This window comes from Ascaphus truei, chromosome 13, assembly GCF_040206685.1.
Source record: "Ascaphus truei isolate aAscTru1 chromosome 13, aAscTru1.hap1, whole genome shotgun sequence".
Lineage (NCBI taxonomy): Eukaryota > Metazoa > Chordata > Amphibia > Anura > Ascaphidae > Ascaphus > Ascaphus truei.
The window spans coordinates 21,438,579-21,456,154 of NC_134495.1; the positions used below are offsets into that span (position 1 = coordinate 21,438,579).

Consider the following 17,576-nt stretch of genomic DNA (forward strand, 5'->3'; position numbering starts at 1 on the left):
GGTATCTTACCGATTTGTAATTAATTCAGTGACATGTTAGTCTAAGGTTTTTTTTTTACATGAAAGTAAAAAAAAAAACAAAGACTTTATTTTTACATGGGTGTGAAGCAAGAGCAGCCGAACCACGGTCATTTCAGCTCCGGAGATCACCTGGCTCCGAGGTACTAGGCATGGTGCTGCCGGTTACTTCTTTGTATTTAAATCCGCACGTCACGTGGGCCAATAGGGAGCTGCGACAATGCCACGGAATCCCTTTGACTCACGGAACATGGGAGATTCCTACGGAACTCCAACGCAGTTCAAATCTCTGCCTGCACTTTTCCCGATCCGGTGCAGCATTGTCAGCTGGCTGCAGGGTGGATGGGGGCTTGCAAATTCATCCATTACTTGCAACAGCCTTTGTGCCTCTGTAGATTGCTGCAGCATTTGCTCCATCTTCTGCTTCCAGCACTGAAAACAGCGCCGTGACTTCTCCTCCTTCTCGTTCAGCACTGCTGACACCATGTAATGACCTTTGTGGGATTATAAAGCAGAAAACGCATGCACATATCTCCACAGTAGGCTCCAAAGGCTGCATGTAAAGACTCAATTCACAACGCTGGAGTATACACGTGCTTAAGGCGTGCTACACATATAAAGCCCTGGCCAAGGGAATATTAAGCATCCCTGCACACCATAAAAGCGGATAGAAGACAATAGTACTTGCTGAGGTGGGGTCCGGTGTTGTCTGCAAAAAGACCCAAAACACACGGCTAACACCACAGACTGAAAGTGACTGGAAGGGGGTCACCTGCGGGTTGTTTTTATTTGATATATTTATTGTTTTCTTTTTATTTAACTAGATTCATGTTAGGTACCTGAACGCAGCGTAATAAAAATGATATATTGCAAAAAAATCTGCGTGGTTATTACTTTTCTCTGTTATTCTGAGAACTGGTTCTGGCCTCTCCAGTAGGATCTCCTCTTTGGGGGATCCAGTAGGTAAAGGACTGTACTTGATAGAGTCAGCTCTGGGTAGGGTTATTGCAGGACACACTTCAAGGTTACCCTAACAAAGAAACTAAACTGGGAGAGGCACCCTTGGCCCATTACAGGGGTCTTCAGAAATCTTTGTAGCTGTGCAGAGCTAAGTATAGGGACGAGTTTGAGTGAGAGGTCATAATGGTGTGTGCGAGCTGCTAGGGAGAAAGGATGGCACAGTAGGGTGTACTAGGTGATCGGATGGCATGGTTGGGTGTACTAGGTGATCGGATGGCATGGTAGGGTGTGCTAGGTGATCGGATGGCATGGTAGGGTGTGCTAGGTAATCGGATGGCATGGTAGGGTGTGCTAGGTAATCGGATGGCATGGTAGGGTGATAATAGGGTGTCACAGCAGTGACTTCTGTTCCCCTGTCTCCCTAGAGATCTAGCACCTCGGGACATCTCTGGCACTTCTGACCCTTTCGTCCGAATCTTCTGCAACAACCAGACCCTGGAGACATCAGTGAGTGCACTGCACCCTCCCCCCTGAGCCCCCCATATGTGTCTGTGACTTCCTCCTGCTAGCACCACACACGGTCTGATTCACTTCCCTCCCTGCCCCCGGGACTCCTGTATTTGTTGTGTAAATGTTAAATTTATTGAGTGTTTGCTAAACACAGGAGGCTGTTATGGGGGAGAGCAGAGCCAGAGGATTTGAAGGGAGTAACTCGTTTTACTAAAGGAACACATTATTCAGACAGCACCTACAACTCAGATGTGTCATAATTCCCTTGTGTCTGTGTCACCTTGTCACAAGCAGTGAAAGGAGCAACCCCCTTCTCCCTCTCTTTGCCACTGTATCATCCTGGAAAGGGACCGATTTAATGGATTTTGGGTCCCTTGTGTCTCTTTCTCACTATGTCACCCTTGATAGAGGAACAGACTCCATAGGCCATGGGTCTTGCTTGCCTCTGTGTCACCCTGCACTGCAAGGGACAGCCATTAAGGACCATTGGTGTGTTGTGTCTCTGTGTCACCTTACAGAGAAGAGACAGCCTCAACAGGTCCCAGATCCCTTGTGTAGGTGTCACTTTGTCACCCTGCAGTTGCAGAACATGTTTCATGCATTATCGGTCCCTTATGTCACTCTCGGTGGGTGATTAGCGTTGAGCCCTGTGTCCCTCTGCATTGGGAAGGATGGCTCTCCTGTCTCAGGGCTGCGTTGAGCCGTGTGCTTTCTCTTTTCAGGTGATTAAAAGGACGCGTTTCCCGCGCTGGAACGAGATGCTAGAGTTTGACCTGCGAGGGATCGAAGAAGCTGAGCCTGGGGACCAGTTGATCAGCATCGAGGTTTGGGACTGGGACATGGTTGGAAAGAACGACTTCCTGGGACGGGTGAGTGTCCGACTCTCCCCAACAAAATCCTATCATCTTTTATACCTTTCTCTCTTCCCTACTCTCTTCCCCATTTTCTCTCTCTCCCTATCATCTTCCACACCTGTCACTTATTTCTATCCTCCATCTTTCACTATATCTGATGCCTCTCTCTCCCCTCCCTCAGGTAGTGTCCTCCCATCTGTCCCCTCCCTCAGGTAGTGTCCTCCCATCTCTCCCCTCCCTCAGGCAGTGTCCCCCCGTCTCTCCCCTCAGGCAGTGTCCCGCCGTCTCTCCCCTCAGCCAGTGTCCCCCCATCTCTCCCCTCAGGCAGTGTCCCCCCATCTCTCCCCTCAGGCAGTGTCCTCCCATCTCTCCCCTCAGGCAGTCTCCCCCCATCTCTCCCCTCAGGTAGTGTCCTCCCTGTCTCTCCCCTCAGGCAGTGTCCTCCCGTCTCTCCCCTCAGGCAGTGTCCTCCCATCTCTCCCCTCAGGCAGTGTCCTCCCATCTCTCCCCTCAGGCAGTCTCCCCCCATCTCTCCCCTCAGGCAGTGTCCTCCCGTCTCTCCCCTCAGGTAGTGTCCTCCCGTCTCTCCCCTCAGGTAGTGTCCTCCCTGTCTCTCCCCTCAGGTAGTGTCCTCCCGTCTCTCCCCTCAGGCAGTGTCCTCCCTGTCTCTCCCCTCAGGCAGTGTCCTCCCTGTCTCTCCCCTCAGGTAGTGTCCCCCCTGTCTCTCCCCTCAGGTAGTGTCCTCCCGTCTCTCCCCTCAGGTAGTGTCCTCCCTGTCTCTCCCCTCAGGTAGTGTCCCCCCTGTCTCTCCCCTCAGGTAGTGTCCTCCCATCTCTCCCCTCAGGTAGTGTCCTCCCGTCTCTCCCCTCAGGCAGTGTCCTCCCGTCTCTCCCCTCAGGTAGTGTCCTCCCTGTCTCTCCCCTCAGGCAGTGTCCTCCCGTCTCTCCCCTCAGGCAGTGTCCTCCCCGTCTCTCCCCTCAGGCAGTGTCCTCCCTGTCTCTCCCCTCAGGTAGTGTCCTCCCGTCTCTCCCCTCAGGTAGTGTCCTCCCTGTCTCTCCCCTCAGGCAGTGTCCTCCCGTCTCTCCCCTCAGGCAGTGTCCTCCCGTCTCTCCCCTCAGGTAGTGTCCTCCCTGTCTCTCCCCTCAGGCAGTGTCCTCCCGTCTCTCCCCTCAGGCAGTGTCCTCCCGTCTCTCCCCTCAGGCAGTGTCCTCCCATCTCTCCCCTCAGGCAGTGTCCTCCCGTCTCTCCCCTCAGGCAGTGTCCTCCTGTCTCTCCCCTCAGGTAGTGTCCTCCCGTCTCTCCCCTCAGGCAGTGTCCCCCCATCTCTCCCCTCAGGTAGTGTCCTCCCTGTCTCTCCCCTCAGGTAGTGTCCTCCCGTCTCTCCCCTCAGGCAGTGTCCTCCCGTCTCTCCCCTCAGGTAGTGTCCTCCCTGTCTCTCCCCTCAGGTAGTGTCCTCCCTGTCTCTCCCCTCAGGCAGTGTCCTCCCGTCTCTCCCCTCAGGCAGTGTCCTCCCGTCTCTCCCCTCAGGTAGTGTCCTCCCTGTCTCTCCCCTCAGGCAGTGTCCTCCCTGTCTCTCCCCTCAGGCAGTGTCCTCCCGTCTCTCCCCTCAGGCAGTGTCCTCCCGTCTCTCCCCTCAGGCAGTGTCCTCCCGTCTCTCCCCTCAGGCAGTGTCCCCCCATCTCTCCCCTCAGGTAGTGTCCCCCCATCTCTCCCCTCAAGGTAGTGTCCTCCCTGTCTCTCCCCTCAGGCAGTGTCCTCCCGTCTCTCCCCTCAGGCAGTGTCCTCCCTGTCTCTCCCCTCAAGGTAGTGTCCTCCCTGTCTCTCCCCTCAGGCAGTGTCCTCCTGTCTCTCCCCTCAGGCAGTGTCCTCCCATCTCTCCCCTCAGGCAGTCTCCCCCCATCTCTCCCCTCAGGCAGTCTCCCCCCATCTCCCCTCAGGCAGTGTCCTCCCGTCTCTCCCCTAAGGCAGTGTCCTCCCTGTCTCTCCCCTCAGGTAGTGTCCTCCCGTCTCTCCCCTCAGGTAGTGTCCTCCCTGTCTCTCCCCTCAGGCAGTGTCCTCCCGTCTCTCCCCTCAGGTAGTGTCCTCCCGTCTCTCCCCTCAGGCAGTGTCCTCCCATCTCTCCCCTCAGGCAGTGTCCTCCCATCTCTCCCCTCAGGCAGTGTCCTCCCGTCTCTCCCCTCAAGGTAGTGTCCTCCCTGTCTCTCCCCTCAGGCAGTGTCCTCCCGTCTCTCCCCTCAGGCAGTGTCCTCCTGTCTCTCCCCTCAGGTAGTGTCCTCCCGTCTCTCCCCTCAGGCAGTGTCCCCCCGTCTCTCCCCTCAGGTAGTGTCCTCCCGTCTCTCCCCTCAGGTAGTGTCCTCCCATCTCTCCCCTCAGGCAGTGTCCTCCCTGTCTCTCCCCTCAGGTAGTGTCCTCCCTGTCTCTCCCCTCAGGTAGTGTCCTCCCGTCTCTCCCCTCAGGTAGTGTCCTCCCTGTCTCTCCCCTCAGGCAGTGTCCTCCCGTCTCTCCCCTCAGGCAGTGTCCTCCCGTCTCTCCCCTCAGGCAGTGTCCCCCCATCTCTCCCCTCAGGTAGTGTCCTCCCGTCTCTCCCCTCAGGCAGTGTCCTCCCTGTCTCTCCCCTCAAGGTAGTGTCCTCCCTGTCTCTCCCCTCAGGCATTGTCCTCCCTGTCTCTCCCCTCAGGTAGTGTCCTCCCGTCTCTCCCCTCAGGCAGTGTCCTCCTGTCTCTCCCCTCAGGCAGTGTCCTCCCATCTCTCCCCTCAGGCAGTGTCCTCCCATCTCTCCCCTCAGGCAGTCTCCCCCCATCTCTCCCCTCAGGCAGTCTCCCCCCATCTCCCCTCAGGTAGTGTCCTCCCTGTCTCTCCCCTCAGGTAGTGTCCTCCCGTCTCTCCCCTCAGGTAGTGTCCTCCCTGTCTCTCCCCTCAAGGTAGTGTCCTCCCTGTCTCTCCCCTCAGGCAGTGTCCTCCCTGTCTCTCCCCTCAGGCAGTGTCCTCCCGTCTCTCCCCTCAGGCAGTGTCCTCCCGTCTCTCCCCTCAGGCAGTGTCCTCCCGTCTCTCCCCTCAGGCAGTGTCCCCCCATCTCTCCCCTCAGGTAGTGTCCTCCCGTCTCTCCCCTCAGGCAGTGTCCTCCCTGTCTCTCCCCTCAAGGTAGTGTCCTCCCTGTCTCTCCCCTCAGGCAGTGTCCTCCCGTCTCTCCCCTCAGGCAGTGTCCTCCTGTCTCTCCCCTCAGGCAGTGTCCTCCCGTCTCTCCCCTCAGGCAGTGTCCTCCCATCTCTCCCCTCAGGCAGTCTCCCCCCATCTCTCCCCTCAGGCAGTGTCCTCCCATCTCTCCCCTCAGGCAGTGTCCTCCTGTCTCTCCCCTCAGGCAGTGTCCTCCCATCTCTCCCCTCAGGCAGTGTCCTCCCATCTCTCCCCTCAGGCAGTGTCCTCCCATCTCTCCCCTCAGGCAGTGTCCTCCTGTCTCTCCCCTCAGGCAGTGTCCTCCCATCTCTCCCCTCAGGCAGTGTCCTCCCATCTCTCCCCTCAGGCAGGCTCCCCCCATCTCCCCTCCTCAGGCAGTGTCCTCCCGTCTCTCCCCTCAGGCAGTGTCCTCCCTGTCTCTCCCCTCAGGCAGTGTCCTCCCTGTCTCTCCCCTCAAGGTAGTGTCCTCCCTGTCTCTCCCCTCAGGCAGTGTCCTCCCTGTCTCTCCCCTCAAGGTAGTGTCCCCCCATCTCTCCCCTCAGGCAGTGTCCTCCCTGTCTCTCCCCTCAGGCAGTGTCCTCCCTGTCTCTCCCCTCAGGCAGTGTCCTCCCTGTCTCTCCCCTCAGGTAGTGTCCTCCCTGTCTCTCCCCTCAAGGTAGTGTCCTCCCTGTCTCTCCCCTCAGGCAGTGTCCTTCCGTCTCTCCCCTCAAGGTAGTGTCCTCCCTGTCTCTCCCCTCAGGCAGTGTCCTCCCGTCTCTCCCCTCAGGCAGTTTCCTCCCTGTCTCTCCCCTCAGGTAGTGTCCTCCCTGTCTCTCCCCTCAGGTAGTGTCCTCCCGTCTCTCCCCTCAGGCAGTGTCCTCCCGTCTCTCCCCTTAGGCAGTGTCCTCCCATCTCTCCCCTCAGGCAGTGTCCTCCCATCTCTCCCCTCAGGCAGTGTCCTCCCATCTCTCCCCTCAGGCAGTGTCCTCCTGTCTCTCCCCTCAGGCAGTGTCCTCCCATCTCTCCCCTCAGGCAGTGTCCTCCCATCTCTCCCCTCAGGCAGGCTCCCCCCATCTCCCCTCCTCAGGCAGTGTCCTCCCGTCTCTCCCCTCAGGCAGTGTCCTCCCTGTCTCTCCCCTCAGGCAGTGTCCTCCCTGTCTCTCCCCTCAAGGTAGTGTCCTCCCTGTCTCTCCCCTCAGGCAGTGTCCTCCCTGTCTCTCCCCTCAAGGTAGTGTCCCCCCATCTCTCCCCTCAGGCAGTGTCCTCCCTGTCTCTCCCCTCAGGCAGTGTCCTCCCTGTCTCTCCCCTCAGGCAGTGTCCTCCCTGTCTCTCCCCTCAGGTAGTGTCCTCCCTGTCTCTCCCCTCAAGGTAGTGTCCTCCCTGTCTCTCCCCTCAGGCAGTGTCCTTCCGTCTCTCCCCTCAAGGTAGTGTCCTCCCTGTCTCTCCCCTCAGGCAGTGTCCTCCCGTCTCTCCCCTCAGGCAGTTTCCTCCCTGTCTCTCCCCTCAGGTAGTGTCCTCCCTGTCTCTCCCCTCAGGTAGTGTCCTCCCGTCTCTCCCCTCAGGCAGTGTCCTCCCGTCTCTCCCCTTAGGCAGTGTCCTCCTGTCTCTCCCCTCCGGTAGTGTCCTCCCTGTCTCTCTCCTCCCCTCAGGTGGTGTCCTCCCGTCTCTCCCCTCACACAATCTCCTCCTGTCTCTCCCCTCCCTCACAGTGTCCTCCCGTCTCTCCCCTCCCTCACACCGTGTCCTCCTGTCTCTCCCCTCCCTCACAGTGTCCTCCCGTCTCTCCCTTCCCTCACGCAGTGTCCCCCATCTCTCATCCTACATCTCTCCTCCCCTTTAGGTGTGGTTCCCCCTGGACCTCTTGCACAGAAGTCCCGCTGTGACCGGCTGGTTCCGTCTCCTGCCCTTTGGGAACACGGAGGAGGAGAGCGGGTAAAAATCACTAAGACACTGGTTGTGTGTATGTGACATTGTGCATGAGAAATCGCTGTGTGACATCACTGTATGCGTGACATCGCTGCGTGTACATCAGTCGTCATTGCGTGTGTGTGTGATATCACTGCACGTATATGTGCATTCTGTGTGTTCCGTACGTGTAGGTGACTCTGTGTGTAACACTGTGATTCTGTCTCTCAGAGGCATGCTGGGGTCCCTGCGTGTCAAGGTGAGCTTGTCAGAGGAGAGGATTCTGCCCTCAGTTTATTATCAAACCCTCATCCAACTCCTTGTGGAATCTGTTCAATCCCCTGACCAGGTACGATCCTGAGATGTGGAAGTGTGTGTGTTTGTATGTAGGGGGTGGTCTCTGTTTGTGTGTGTAAGGGGTGGTACTTTTTTTGTAGGGTGTGGTCTGTGTGTGTGTGGGCGGGCAGGCTGGGGTCTGTGGGTGTGCGTGTGTTTGGGCGGGCAGGCGGGGGTCTGTGGGTGCGTGGGTGTGTGTGGGCAGGGGTCTGTGGGTGTGTGTGTGGGCAGGGGTCTGTGGGTGGGTGGGTGGGTGTGTGTGGGTGTGTGTGGGCGGGGGTCTGTTGGCGGGGGTCTGTGGGTGTGTGTGTGTGTGTGGGCGGGGGTCTGTGGGTGTGTGTGGGCAGGGGTCTGTGTGTGTGCGGGCAGGGGTCTGTGTGTGTGTGTGTGGGCGTGGGTCTGTGGGTGTGTGTAGGCAGTGGTTTGCGTGTGTGGGCGGGCAGGCGTGGGTGTGTGTGTGTGTGTGGGCAGGGGTCTGTGTGTGTGTGTGTGTGTGTGTGTGTGGGCGGGGGTCTGTGGGTGTGTGTAGGCAGTGGTTTGCGTGTGTGGGCGGGCAGGCGTGGGTGTTTGGGTGTGTGTGGGGAGGGGTCTGTGGGTGTGTGTGGGCAGGGGTCTGTTGTGGGTGTGTGTGCGGGGGTCTGTGGGTGTGTGTGTGGGCGGGGGTCTGTGGGTGTGTGTGGGCAGGGGTCTGTGTGTGTGTGTGTGTGTGTGGGGGGCGGGGGTCTGTGGGGGTGTGTGTGTGGGCAAGGGTCTGTGTGTGTGTGTGTGTGTGTGTGTGGGCAGGGGTCTGTGGGTGTGTGTGTGTGGGCGGGGGTCTGTGGGTGTGTGTGTGTGGGCGGGGGTCTGTGGGGGTGTGTGTGTGGGCAGGGGTCTGTGTGTGTGTATGTGTGTGTGTGGGCGGGGGTCTGTGGGTGTGTGTAGGCAGTGGTTTGCGTGTGTGTAGGACTGAGCTCTTCAACTAGTTCAACTAAGGGGCCGGCTCAGAAAACGTTTAGGGGTAGAAGGGCCACGAGTCTGTTATAAGGTTATTTTAGATACATTTAAAGACTTGAAAATTATTATATTTCAACATTTTGTAACCATAAATAACAACTATAGAACAGGAAAACCCGGGCGCTACCTATAATTGAATGTAAGATATGGGTGTAAATAAAAACCTTGATAGTGGGCAAGGTCTCCCTCTATTTCTTTTCCTCCTGTGGCTCTAACGACCCCAAAGGAGGACCTACCCAGGATCCTTCAAAGTAAAGGAGACAAGAGAAAGGGATGGGGGAGCACTGGTGGAATATGAGAGTAAGGTACAATTTGGTTCAGGTGTGTGGAACTCTGAAACATTCAAAGTGGATGTCTTAAATCTAAAATAGTTTTAAACACTCACACGGCCTTGTGCAAATGCTTGCGCATCAAGGTATCTTTTACGTCCTCACTTCTGGATTCGATCTCTGCTTCTCGTCTGGGCTTTTTCTTTCTTCCTTCTTTAATGTGATGTCACCTTCTTTGTCTTGTGGGTTCAATCTCCGCCTATCGTCTGTGCTTTTCCTCTCCTTACGGCCAAGTGTGAGTGCACACTAGGAATGGTATCTTTAAAATGGTTCCTTCTATCGTCCCTAGATAGGGAATGGTGGCAGCCTCCGATGTAGCTTTCTCTCTCCCAGAATGATCAAAAAGGTTATAAGCCTCGGGAGTCAAGGCTAAACGACTTTATTGTGAAATAAATAAATAAAATGAACAACAAACACGCCGCTTACTCAACTAGTGAGCTGCGGTGTGGGGTGAAATAAAATAAAAGGCCAGTCTCTGGGGGATGTTTAGCAGGTTAGCGGGGTGCTGCAGAAGGACTCTCCCCGCGTCCGGATAGAGCTCTGCACTCCTCGTGTCCTACTCCCGACGGTGGCCGCAACAGGTCAAAAGAAATGGGGGATTTCGAGCAACGCGTTTCGCCCTATGGGCTTCCTCAGGCTCCGTAGTTAGAATGGATCCGGCTCGCTGCTCCTCCTTTATATACTGCGGCCGTCCAGACTACTACACCCCCCCTCAGTCAAAACGTCTAAAAACAGCTGGTCTAAATGAGTAATTAGACATGCAGTGTGTATGATTCAGCCTTATTTTTAAATGTCCTTCGAAAGGTGTTTCGTGACGTCACAGGTGTCCCAACTCGGCGCATAAAAACTGGGTTCTTCCTTAAGAATGGTGTGTTGAATGATCAAAATCGAAGGATTGGAGGTTCTGGATAGCGGACATACGATAAGATGCGGTGTTCCTGGGCGGTGCGGCGCAGTGAGGCGGGATACGGAGACAGAGCGGCTGCTGGTGACGGGAGCTGGGTGCACACGTGTTTATTTTATTTCACCCCACACCGCAGCTCACTAGTTGAGTAAGCGGCGTGTTTGTTGTTCATTTTATTTATTTATTTCACAATAAAGTCGTTTAGCCTTGACTCCCGAGGCTTATAACCTTTTTGATCATTCTGGGAGAGAGAAAGCTACATCGGAGGCTGCCACCATTCCCTATCTAGGGACGATAGAAGGAACCATTTTAAAGATACCATTCCTAGTGTGCACTCACACTTGGCCGTAAGGAGAGGAAAAGCACAGACGATAGGCGGAGATTGAACCCACAAGACAAAGAAGGGGACATCACATTAAAGAAGGAAGAAAGAAAAAGCCCAGACGAGAAGCAGAGATCGAATCCAGAAGTGAGGACGTAAAAGATACCTTGATGCGCAAGCATTTGCACAAGGCCGTGTGAGGGTTTAAAACTATTTTAGATTTAAGACATCCACTTTGAATGTTTCAGAGTTCCACACACCTGAACCAAATTGTACCTTACTCTCATACTCCACCAGTGCTCCCCCATCCCTTTCTCTTGTCTCCATAAATAACAACTGCCTGCAGGGGTGGTCTCTGTGTGTGTGTTTAGGGGTTCCTCTGTCTGTGGGGCTATGGGGGATGTAGAAGGTGGTCGGTGTATAGAGGGGAGCGTGTGTGTGTGTGTGTGTGTGTGTGTGTGTGTGTGTGTAGGGGATGAGGGGGTCTTTGCTGTAGGAGGCAGTTTAACCATACACGTGTGTACGGGGGTGGTCTGCGTGTATATAGGTGTGTGAATCTCGGTGTGCTGGTCTATATGAGGATCTGTGGCGGTACAGGTGTATGTGACCGGTCCTTGCTGCACCTCTCCTCAGGGTGATGGCAGTCTGCTGGCTCTGCTGGAGGAGATGTGCTGCACGGAGAGCCGGCAGGAGGTAGCCGTGAAACTGGTGAAGATTTTCCTAGGGCAGGGGCTGGCCGTTACCTTCCTGGATAAACTCAACATGCGAGAGGTGAACCGGACTGGTGAGAACATCCCCACCCTGTTCCTTCCCTTTTCCAACTGGCATCCTCCAGATAATCCGCTCTCCAGCTGTAAACCTTCTTATCACATCTCCCCCCCCCCCCAATCTGTAGAACCTCAATCTCTGCTCTGTGACCCCACACATCAGATCCTTCTGAGTCCCTCTTAGAAAATATCACTCTCCTCTCCCAATGCCCCTACCTGGCAGCTCTATATAAGAGTAATGTTCTGGATTCAGTGTGTGAATGCTCCCAGGTGCCTCAGTCCACATTTCCCTCTGTGTGTTGGGATAGATGATGGTTAAGAGATGCTCCTGCTCTGGATTATTCCAGGTGACCCAAACACACTTTTCCGATCAAACTCCCTTGCTTCCAAATCCATGGAGCAGTATATGAAGGTAAGAACGGCTCCTGTCTCAGGTAAGGGGTCATTATAAGTGGGGACCTCCTAACTCGCACCCTATCCCTTCTCTCTCCACTGCCCCCATCCTGTCATTTCTCTCTCCTTCCAGTCTCTCTCACCCCCTTTCCCACCCTCCCTCCAATCACCTTTCTTTCCTGTTTTCCCCTCTCCTCTATCGCTCCGTTTTCTCTCTCTCCTTTGCCCCAATCACTCTCGCTCTCTTTGAAGTTTTCCCCAATATCTGCCCCTCTATTTCCTTGCTGATCACAACTTTAACTGTCTCTCTTTTGTTTGACCCAGATCTCTCCCCTCTCCCTTGTCCATCTCTTGTGCTCTCTCCCTCTCTTCCTCCCCCATCTACTCTCCCTCTTTCTCCCTCTCCCCTCCTTTTCTTTCCTGACCCCACTTTTCTCCCTCCTCCTCCACTGTCCCACCGACTCCGTCTCCCCTCTCCCCAATCAGATTGTGGGGATGCCGTTCCTACATGAGGTTCTGCGGCCCGTCATTAGCAGGATCTTCGAGGAGAAGAGATATGTGGAGCTCGACCCTTGCAAGATCGACCTGAACCGCAGCAGGTGAGATGCCCGCCTCCCTAGACGGGTGGCATTAACTGAGCGATGCTGCCAGTCTGCAGCAGGATGGTGCCAACGCGACCGTCTCTCTCTCTCTCTGCCAGCAGGCGCATCTCCTTCAAGGGCTCCGTGTCGGAGCAGCAGGTGCGGGAGAGCAGCCTGGAGTCTCTGAGGGGCTACCTGGGTGACATCATGGATGCCATCCTGGGATCAGTGGAGCAATGCCCGCCGGGCATGCGCCTCTGCTTCAAACAGCTGCACAAGCGGGTGGAGGAGAACTTCCCCGGGCCGGCTGAACAGGTGCAGACAAAACGCATCATCACCCAGGGTATTTCGGGCAAACCCCTTCAGCGCTTGCCACTGGGCCTCTCCAGCACTGGAGGGGTTAACCCGCTCACCGCCAGATGGGCCTGCAACACATGGTGGAGCCCGTTTTGGCAGCCAAAGGGTTAAGGCAAAGCCTCGTAAAAAAAAAAAAAAGGCACCGGGGGTGGGTGGTAGTCACCATTTTTTGTTGCCCTCCAAAAATATTTCCTGCATGTCACCTGGGCCCCTCAGGATGTAAAGTACGCGGCGATCAGTGGCTTCCTCTTCCTGCGGTTCTTCGCTCCTGCCATCCTCACCCCCAAACTGTTCCACCTGCGAGAGCAACATGCTGATCCCCGCACCGCACGTACCTTGCTGCTGCTCGCGAAGGTACATCCTGCGCCCCACCTTTCACCACTGGGCAGGCTGGGCATGGTCACTGGTTGCACTGCATGCTGGTCTCTCTGTGCATGGTCACTGGTTACACTGCATGCTGGTCTCAGAGCATGGTCACTGGTTGCACTGCATGCTGGTCTCTGTGCATGGTCACTGGTTGCAGTGCATGCTGGTCTCTGTGCATGGTCACTGGTTGCACTGCATGCTGGTATCTGTGCATGGTCACTGGTTGCAGTGCATGCTGGTCTCTGTGCATTGTCACTGGTTGCACTGCATGCTGGTCTCTGTGAATGATCACTGGTTGCACTGCATGCTGGTCTCTGTGCATGGTCACTGGTTGCACTGCATGCTGGTCTCTGTGCATGGTCACTGGTTGCACTGCATGCTGGTCTCTGTGCATGGTCACTGGTTGCACTGCATGCTGGTCTCTGTGCATGTTCACTGGTTGCAGTGCATGCTGGTCTCTGTGCATGGTCACTGGTTGCACTGCATGCTGGTCTCTGTGCATGGTCACTGGTTGCACTGCATGCTGGTCTCTGTGCATGGTCACTGGTTGCACTGCATGCTGGTCTCTGTGCATGGTCACTGGTTGCACTGCATGCTGGTCTCTGTGCATGGTCACTGGTTGCACTGCATGCTGGTCTCTGTGCATGGTCACTGGTTGCAGTGCATGCTGGTCTCTGTGCATGGTCACTGGTTGCACTGCATGCTGGTCTCTGTGCATGGTCACTGGTTGCACTGCATGCTGGTCTCTGTGCATGGTCACTGGTTGCAGTGCATGCTGGTCTCTGTGCATGGTCACTGGTTGCACTGCATGCTGGTCTCTGTGCATGGTCACTGGTTGCAGTGCATGCTGGTCTCTGTGCATGGTCACTGGTTGCACTGCATGCTGGTCTCTGTGCATGGTCACTGGTTGCACTGCATGCTGGTCTCTGTGCATGGTCACTGGTTGCAGTGCATGCTGGTCTCTGTGCATTGTCACTGGTTGCACTGCATGCTGGTCTCTGTGAATGGTCCCTGGTTGCACTGCATGCTGGTCTCTGTGCATAGTCACTGGTTGCAGTACCTGGTGATTGCTGTTTTCCTGCCAGTTATGCATGATCAGTATTAACAGTGCATGCTGTTTCTTGTAGCCTTTCATTTCTATAGATTGTCAATGTTTGCAGTGCATGCTGGTCCCTGTTGTCCTGGCCTATTTGCATGGTCACTTGTTGCAGTGCATGATGGTCCCTTTAGTCCTGACTCCCGTCTGTCCCCTTGCCTCAGGCTGTTCAGAGTATTGGTAACCTGGGCCAGCAGTTGGGCTACGGGAAGGAGCAGTGGATGGCCCCGCTGCACCCGTTCATCCAGCAGAGCGTGGGCCGTGTGCGGGATTTCCTGGACAGACTCATAGACATGGAGAGTGAGGCGGGTGAGTGAGAGGAGGAGCGGCCCTAACTCCTCCGGTATAATCCTGCAGTATCGCGGAGCAGAGTAAAGGGCTGTTACAGAACATGGGGGACACCGGCGGGGGGCAGTGATCAGTGTAGTAATGGGATGTTTTAGCTAACCCCTCTTTTTATTCCCTTTTCACATTCCTTCTCTCTCAGACTCACTCAGCACATGTCCCTCCCTGTCTCTCTTCCCATGTCTTTGTCACAGTCTCTTTCACACACACTGTCACTACCTGTCACTTTCTATCCCTCTCCTTCTGTAGTACTCACTTTGCCTCTCTTTCATATTCTCTACCTGTCTGTCTCACTCTCATATTCTCCCTCTATCTGTCACTCTCATTTTCTCCCCTTCTCTGTCTCACTCTCACATTCTCCCATTCTCCCTCTGTCTGTCACTCTCACATTCTCCCTCTGTCTGTCACTCACATTCTCCCTCTATCTGTCACTCTCATTTTCTCCCCTTCTCTGTCTCACTCTCACATTCTCCCATTCTCCCTCTGTCTGTCACTCTCACATTGTCCCTCTGTCTGTCACTCTCACATTCTCCCTCTGTCTGTCACTCTCACATTCTCCCTCTGTCTGTCACTCTCACATTCTCCCTCTGTCTGTCACTCTCACATTCTCCCTATGTCTGTCACTCGCACATTCTCCCTCTCTCTGTCTCACTCGCATATTCTCCCTCTCTGTCTCACTCGCACATTCTGCCTCTCTCTGTCACTCTTCTATTCTCTTTGTCACGCTCTCTCCATCACATTCTCTCTAACTCTCCATCAACCCCTCTCCCTCTCTTTCCCGCTCTGTGTCATTCTTCCATCCATCTCTCTCTCTCTTCCCCCTCTCTCACTCTCTCCCTCACTGTCTTAGTCACTTCTCTCTCTCTCTCTCCATCACACTCTCTTTGTCACCTCTCTCTTGCCTCGGTGACACATGACATTTAAATGGTACTCAGATGAGTGGCTGTTGCTTGGATACGGGATGCTGCTTTTCACCTGTGCTTTGCATGTGTTGGTTTAACCCCTTGTCTTCCCCAGGCAGCTACGTGCTGCCTCCTATACGTGTCAAATTGTTATATCCAAATGAAAGGGTTCAAAGCAGCACCCCCACAACATTCATGAGAAGGGAGATGGTGTTTGAAGGGTAGTAAATATTAATCTCATCCCTGCCATACAGGCCTGCAACACATTGCAATAGGGTTACATGTCCATCGTGACTAATATTTGATGTATATAACCCTCCCCCACTGTTCCTTTCTAATCTTTTCCTCTCCATCCCACCCCTCATATTTCCTCTCTCTCCTCTCCTCCCTTCCTTTCGATCTGTTCTCTCACTTTCTTCCCGTTCTTTTTTGATTCTTTCTCCTATCGCTATTTCTTCCCCCCTTTCACTCTTCCCTCTTTCTCCCTATCCTTATCTCTCTCATTCCCTCTCCCTCATCTTTTCTCTCCCTCTCTGTCTTCCTATCTGTCTCCCTCTTTCTCTCCCCCTCTCACTTCTTTCCTCTCTCCCATCTTCTCTCCTTATCTCTCTCATTCCCCCCCACTCTGTCTTCCTATCTGTCTCTCCCCTTTCTCCCTGTCCTTATCTCTCTCATTCCCTCCCCCACTCTGTCTACCTATCTGTCTCTCTCTTTCTCTCCCTCTCTCTTCCTTTTGTCTCTCCCCTCTTTCTCCTTATCTCTCTCATTTCCACTCCCTCATCCTCCCTGTCTTCCTATCTGTCTCTCTCTTTCTCTCCCCCTCTCTCTCTCGCTTTCTTCCTATCCCCCTCTCTTTCCCACCCCCACTTTCTCTCGCTACCCCCTCTCTCAATCTCTTTGTTTTTTGTCTCCTTTTCCCCCTCACCCCATCTCTCTCTCCCTCTCCTCTCTCTCAGAGTGTGGTCAGCTGTCCCGGACGCCCTTTCACCCTTCGATCACTATAAAGGAGGGTTTCCTGCACAAGCGGAAGGCGGAGGCTGTCAACCTGGTGACGCGTTTCACCTTCAAGAAGAGATACTTCTGGCTCAGCAGTCAGACTCTGTCCTACTCCAAGTCCCCAGACTGGCAGGTGAGTGAAGCTAGAGGTGTCTGGTCTTAGAGGTTATGGGTCCTGACCTTCTCCTGTGTCTTTAAGCTGTAAGGTCCTAGAGGTGAGAAGTCATGGGAAACTGGACTGTGCAGTCATACGGGATCCATATTCCTGGTCTGTGCAGTTCTAGAGGTGAAAGGTCAGGGGTACAGGGACTGTCTAGTCTTAGAGATAACAGGATCTCTCCCTCTTTTATAGGTTCGCTCCTCTATCCCTGTGCATCGTATCTGTGCAGTGGAGCGGGTGGATGAGAACGCCTTCCAGCACCCAACCATGATGCAGATCATCAGCCAGGACAGTGAGGCACAGGGACACATCATGTATATGCAGTGCAAGGTGAGGGGCACAGGGATACACCATGTATATGCAGTGCAAGGTGAGGGGCACAGGGATACACCATGTATATGCAGTGCAAGGTGAGGGGCACAGGGATACACCATGTATATGCCGTGTAAAGTGAGGGGCAGAGGGACACATCATACATACAGTATACAGTGCTGTGCATATACCATTCTTGTACATTCTGTACATGTGACATTCTCGTGTGTGTGTGTGTGTGTGTGTGTGTGTATGTATATATATATATATATATATATATATATATACATATATATATATATATATACATTATATATTCATTCTTGCACATATGACATTCAAAAGAGAATTGAACCCACTCTACCTACTAGAACAGAGAGGTGCAAAAAGGGCAAATGACTAAACAATGGAAGAAAAAACCCCAGATGTAGCAGAGACACTGCCGTCTGGATAAGTCCCTAAAAATGCACTCTATGTCTGGAAGGGGAGTAGTACCTGAATCAGCCGCGGACGTGCAGTAAGAAGCAAAGTACTGGTCCTACATATGACATTCTCCTGTGTGTGTGTGTGTGTACATATATATATATATATATATATATACACATACATACATACATATACACACACACACACACACACACACACACATACACACACACACACACACACACACACACACACACACACACACACACACACACACACACACACACACACACACACACACACACACACACACACACACACACACACACACTACAGCAGGCAGTAATGTGTATATACCATTCTTGGTGTATTCTGCTCCCTACACAGAATGTGAATGAGTTGAATCAGTGGCTCTCCGCCCTGCGGAAGGTCAGTCTGTGTAACCAGCGCCTGCTGCCCACCTATCACCCTGGGGCGTATCGCAGCGCACACTGGACCTGCTGCCTGCAGCCTGACCGTGCAGGTAACACCCCCCAATACACAGGGAGCCTCTCTCTTTACACAGTACTGTCACCCTTGCTCACCCTGTGT

At 54.2% G+C, this 17,576-nt stretch overlaps 1 protein-coding gene across 4 annotated transcripts in view; it reads left to right on the forward strand.

Moving 5' to 3' along the window:
- RASAL1 (RAS protein activator like 1) overlaps positions 1–17,576 on the forward strand; it is a 35,312-nt gene that overhangs the window by 16,979 nt on the left and 757 nt on the right. The window contains exons 6-18 of one of the 4 annotated variants that reach the window (XM_075568843.1): positions 1,404–1,485; positions 2,211–2,357; positions 7,336–7,427; positions 7,632–7,749; positions 10,918–11,068; positions 11,399–11,463; positions 11,931–12,043; positions 12,148–12,340; positions 12,599–12,736; positions 14,009–14,153; positions 16,048–16,220; positions 16,440–16,577; positions 17,373–17,508. In XM_075568843.1, coding sequence (XP_075424958.1) covers positions 1,404–1,485; positions 2,211–2,357; positions 7,336–7,427; positions 7,632–7,749; positions 10,918–11,068; positions 11,399–11,463; positions 11,931–12,043; positions 12,148–12,340; positions 12,599–12,736; positions 14,009–14,153; positions 16,048–16,220; positions 16,440–16,577; positions 17,373–17,508 — 1,691 coding nt within the window. Of the gene's footprint in view, positions 1–1,403; positions 1,486–2,210; positions 2,358–7,335; positions 7,428–7,631; positions 7,750–10,917; positions 11,069–11,398; positions 11,464–11,930; positions 12,044–12,144; positions 12,341–12,598; positions 12,737–14,008; positions 14,154–16,047; positions 16,221–16,439; positions 16,578–17,372; positions 17,509–17,576 lie in introns of all 4 variants that reach the window. The other 3 variants (XM_075568842.1, XM_075568845.1, XM_075568844.1) reach the window with 3 other exon arrangements.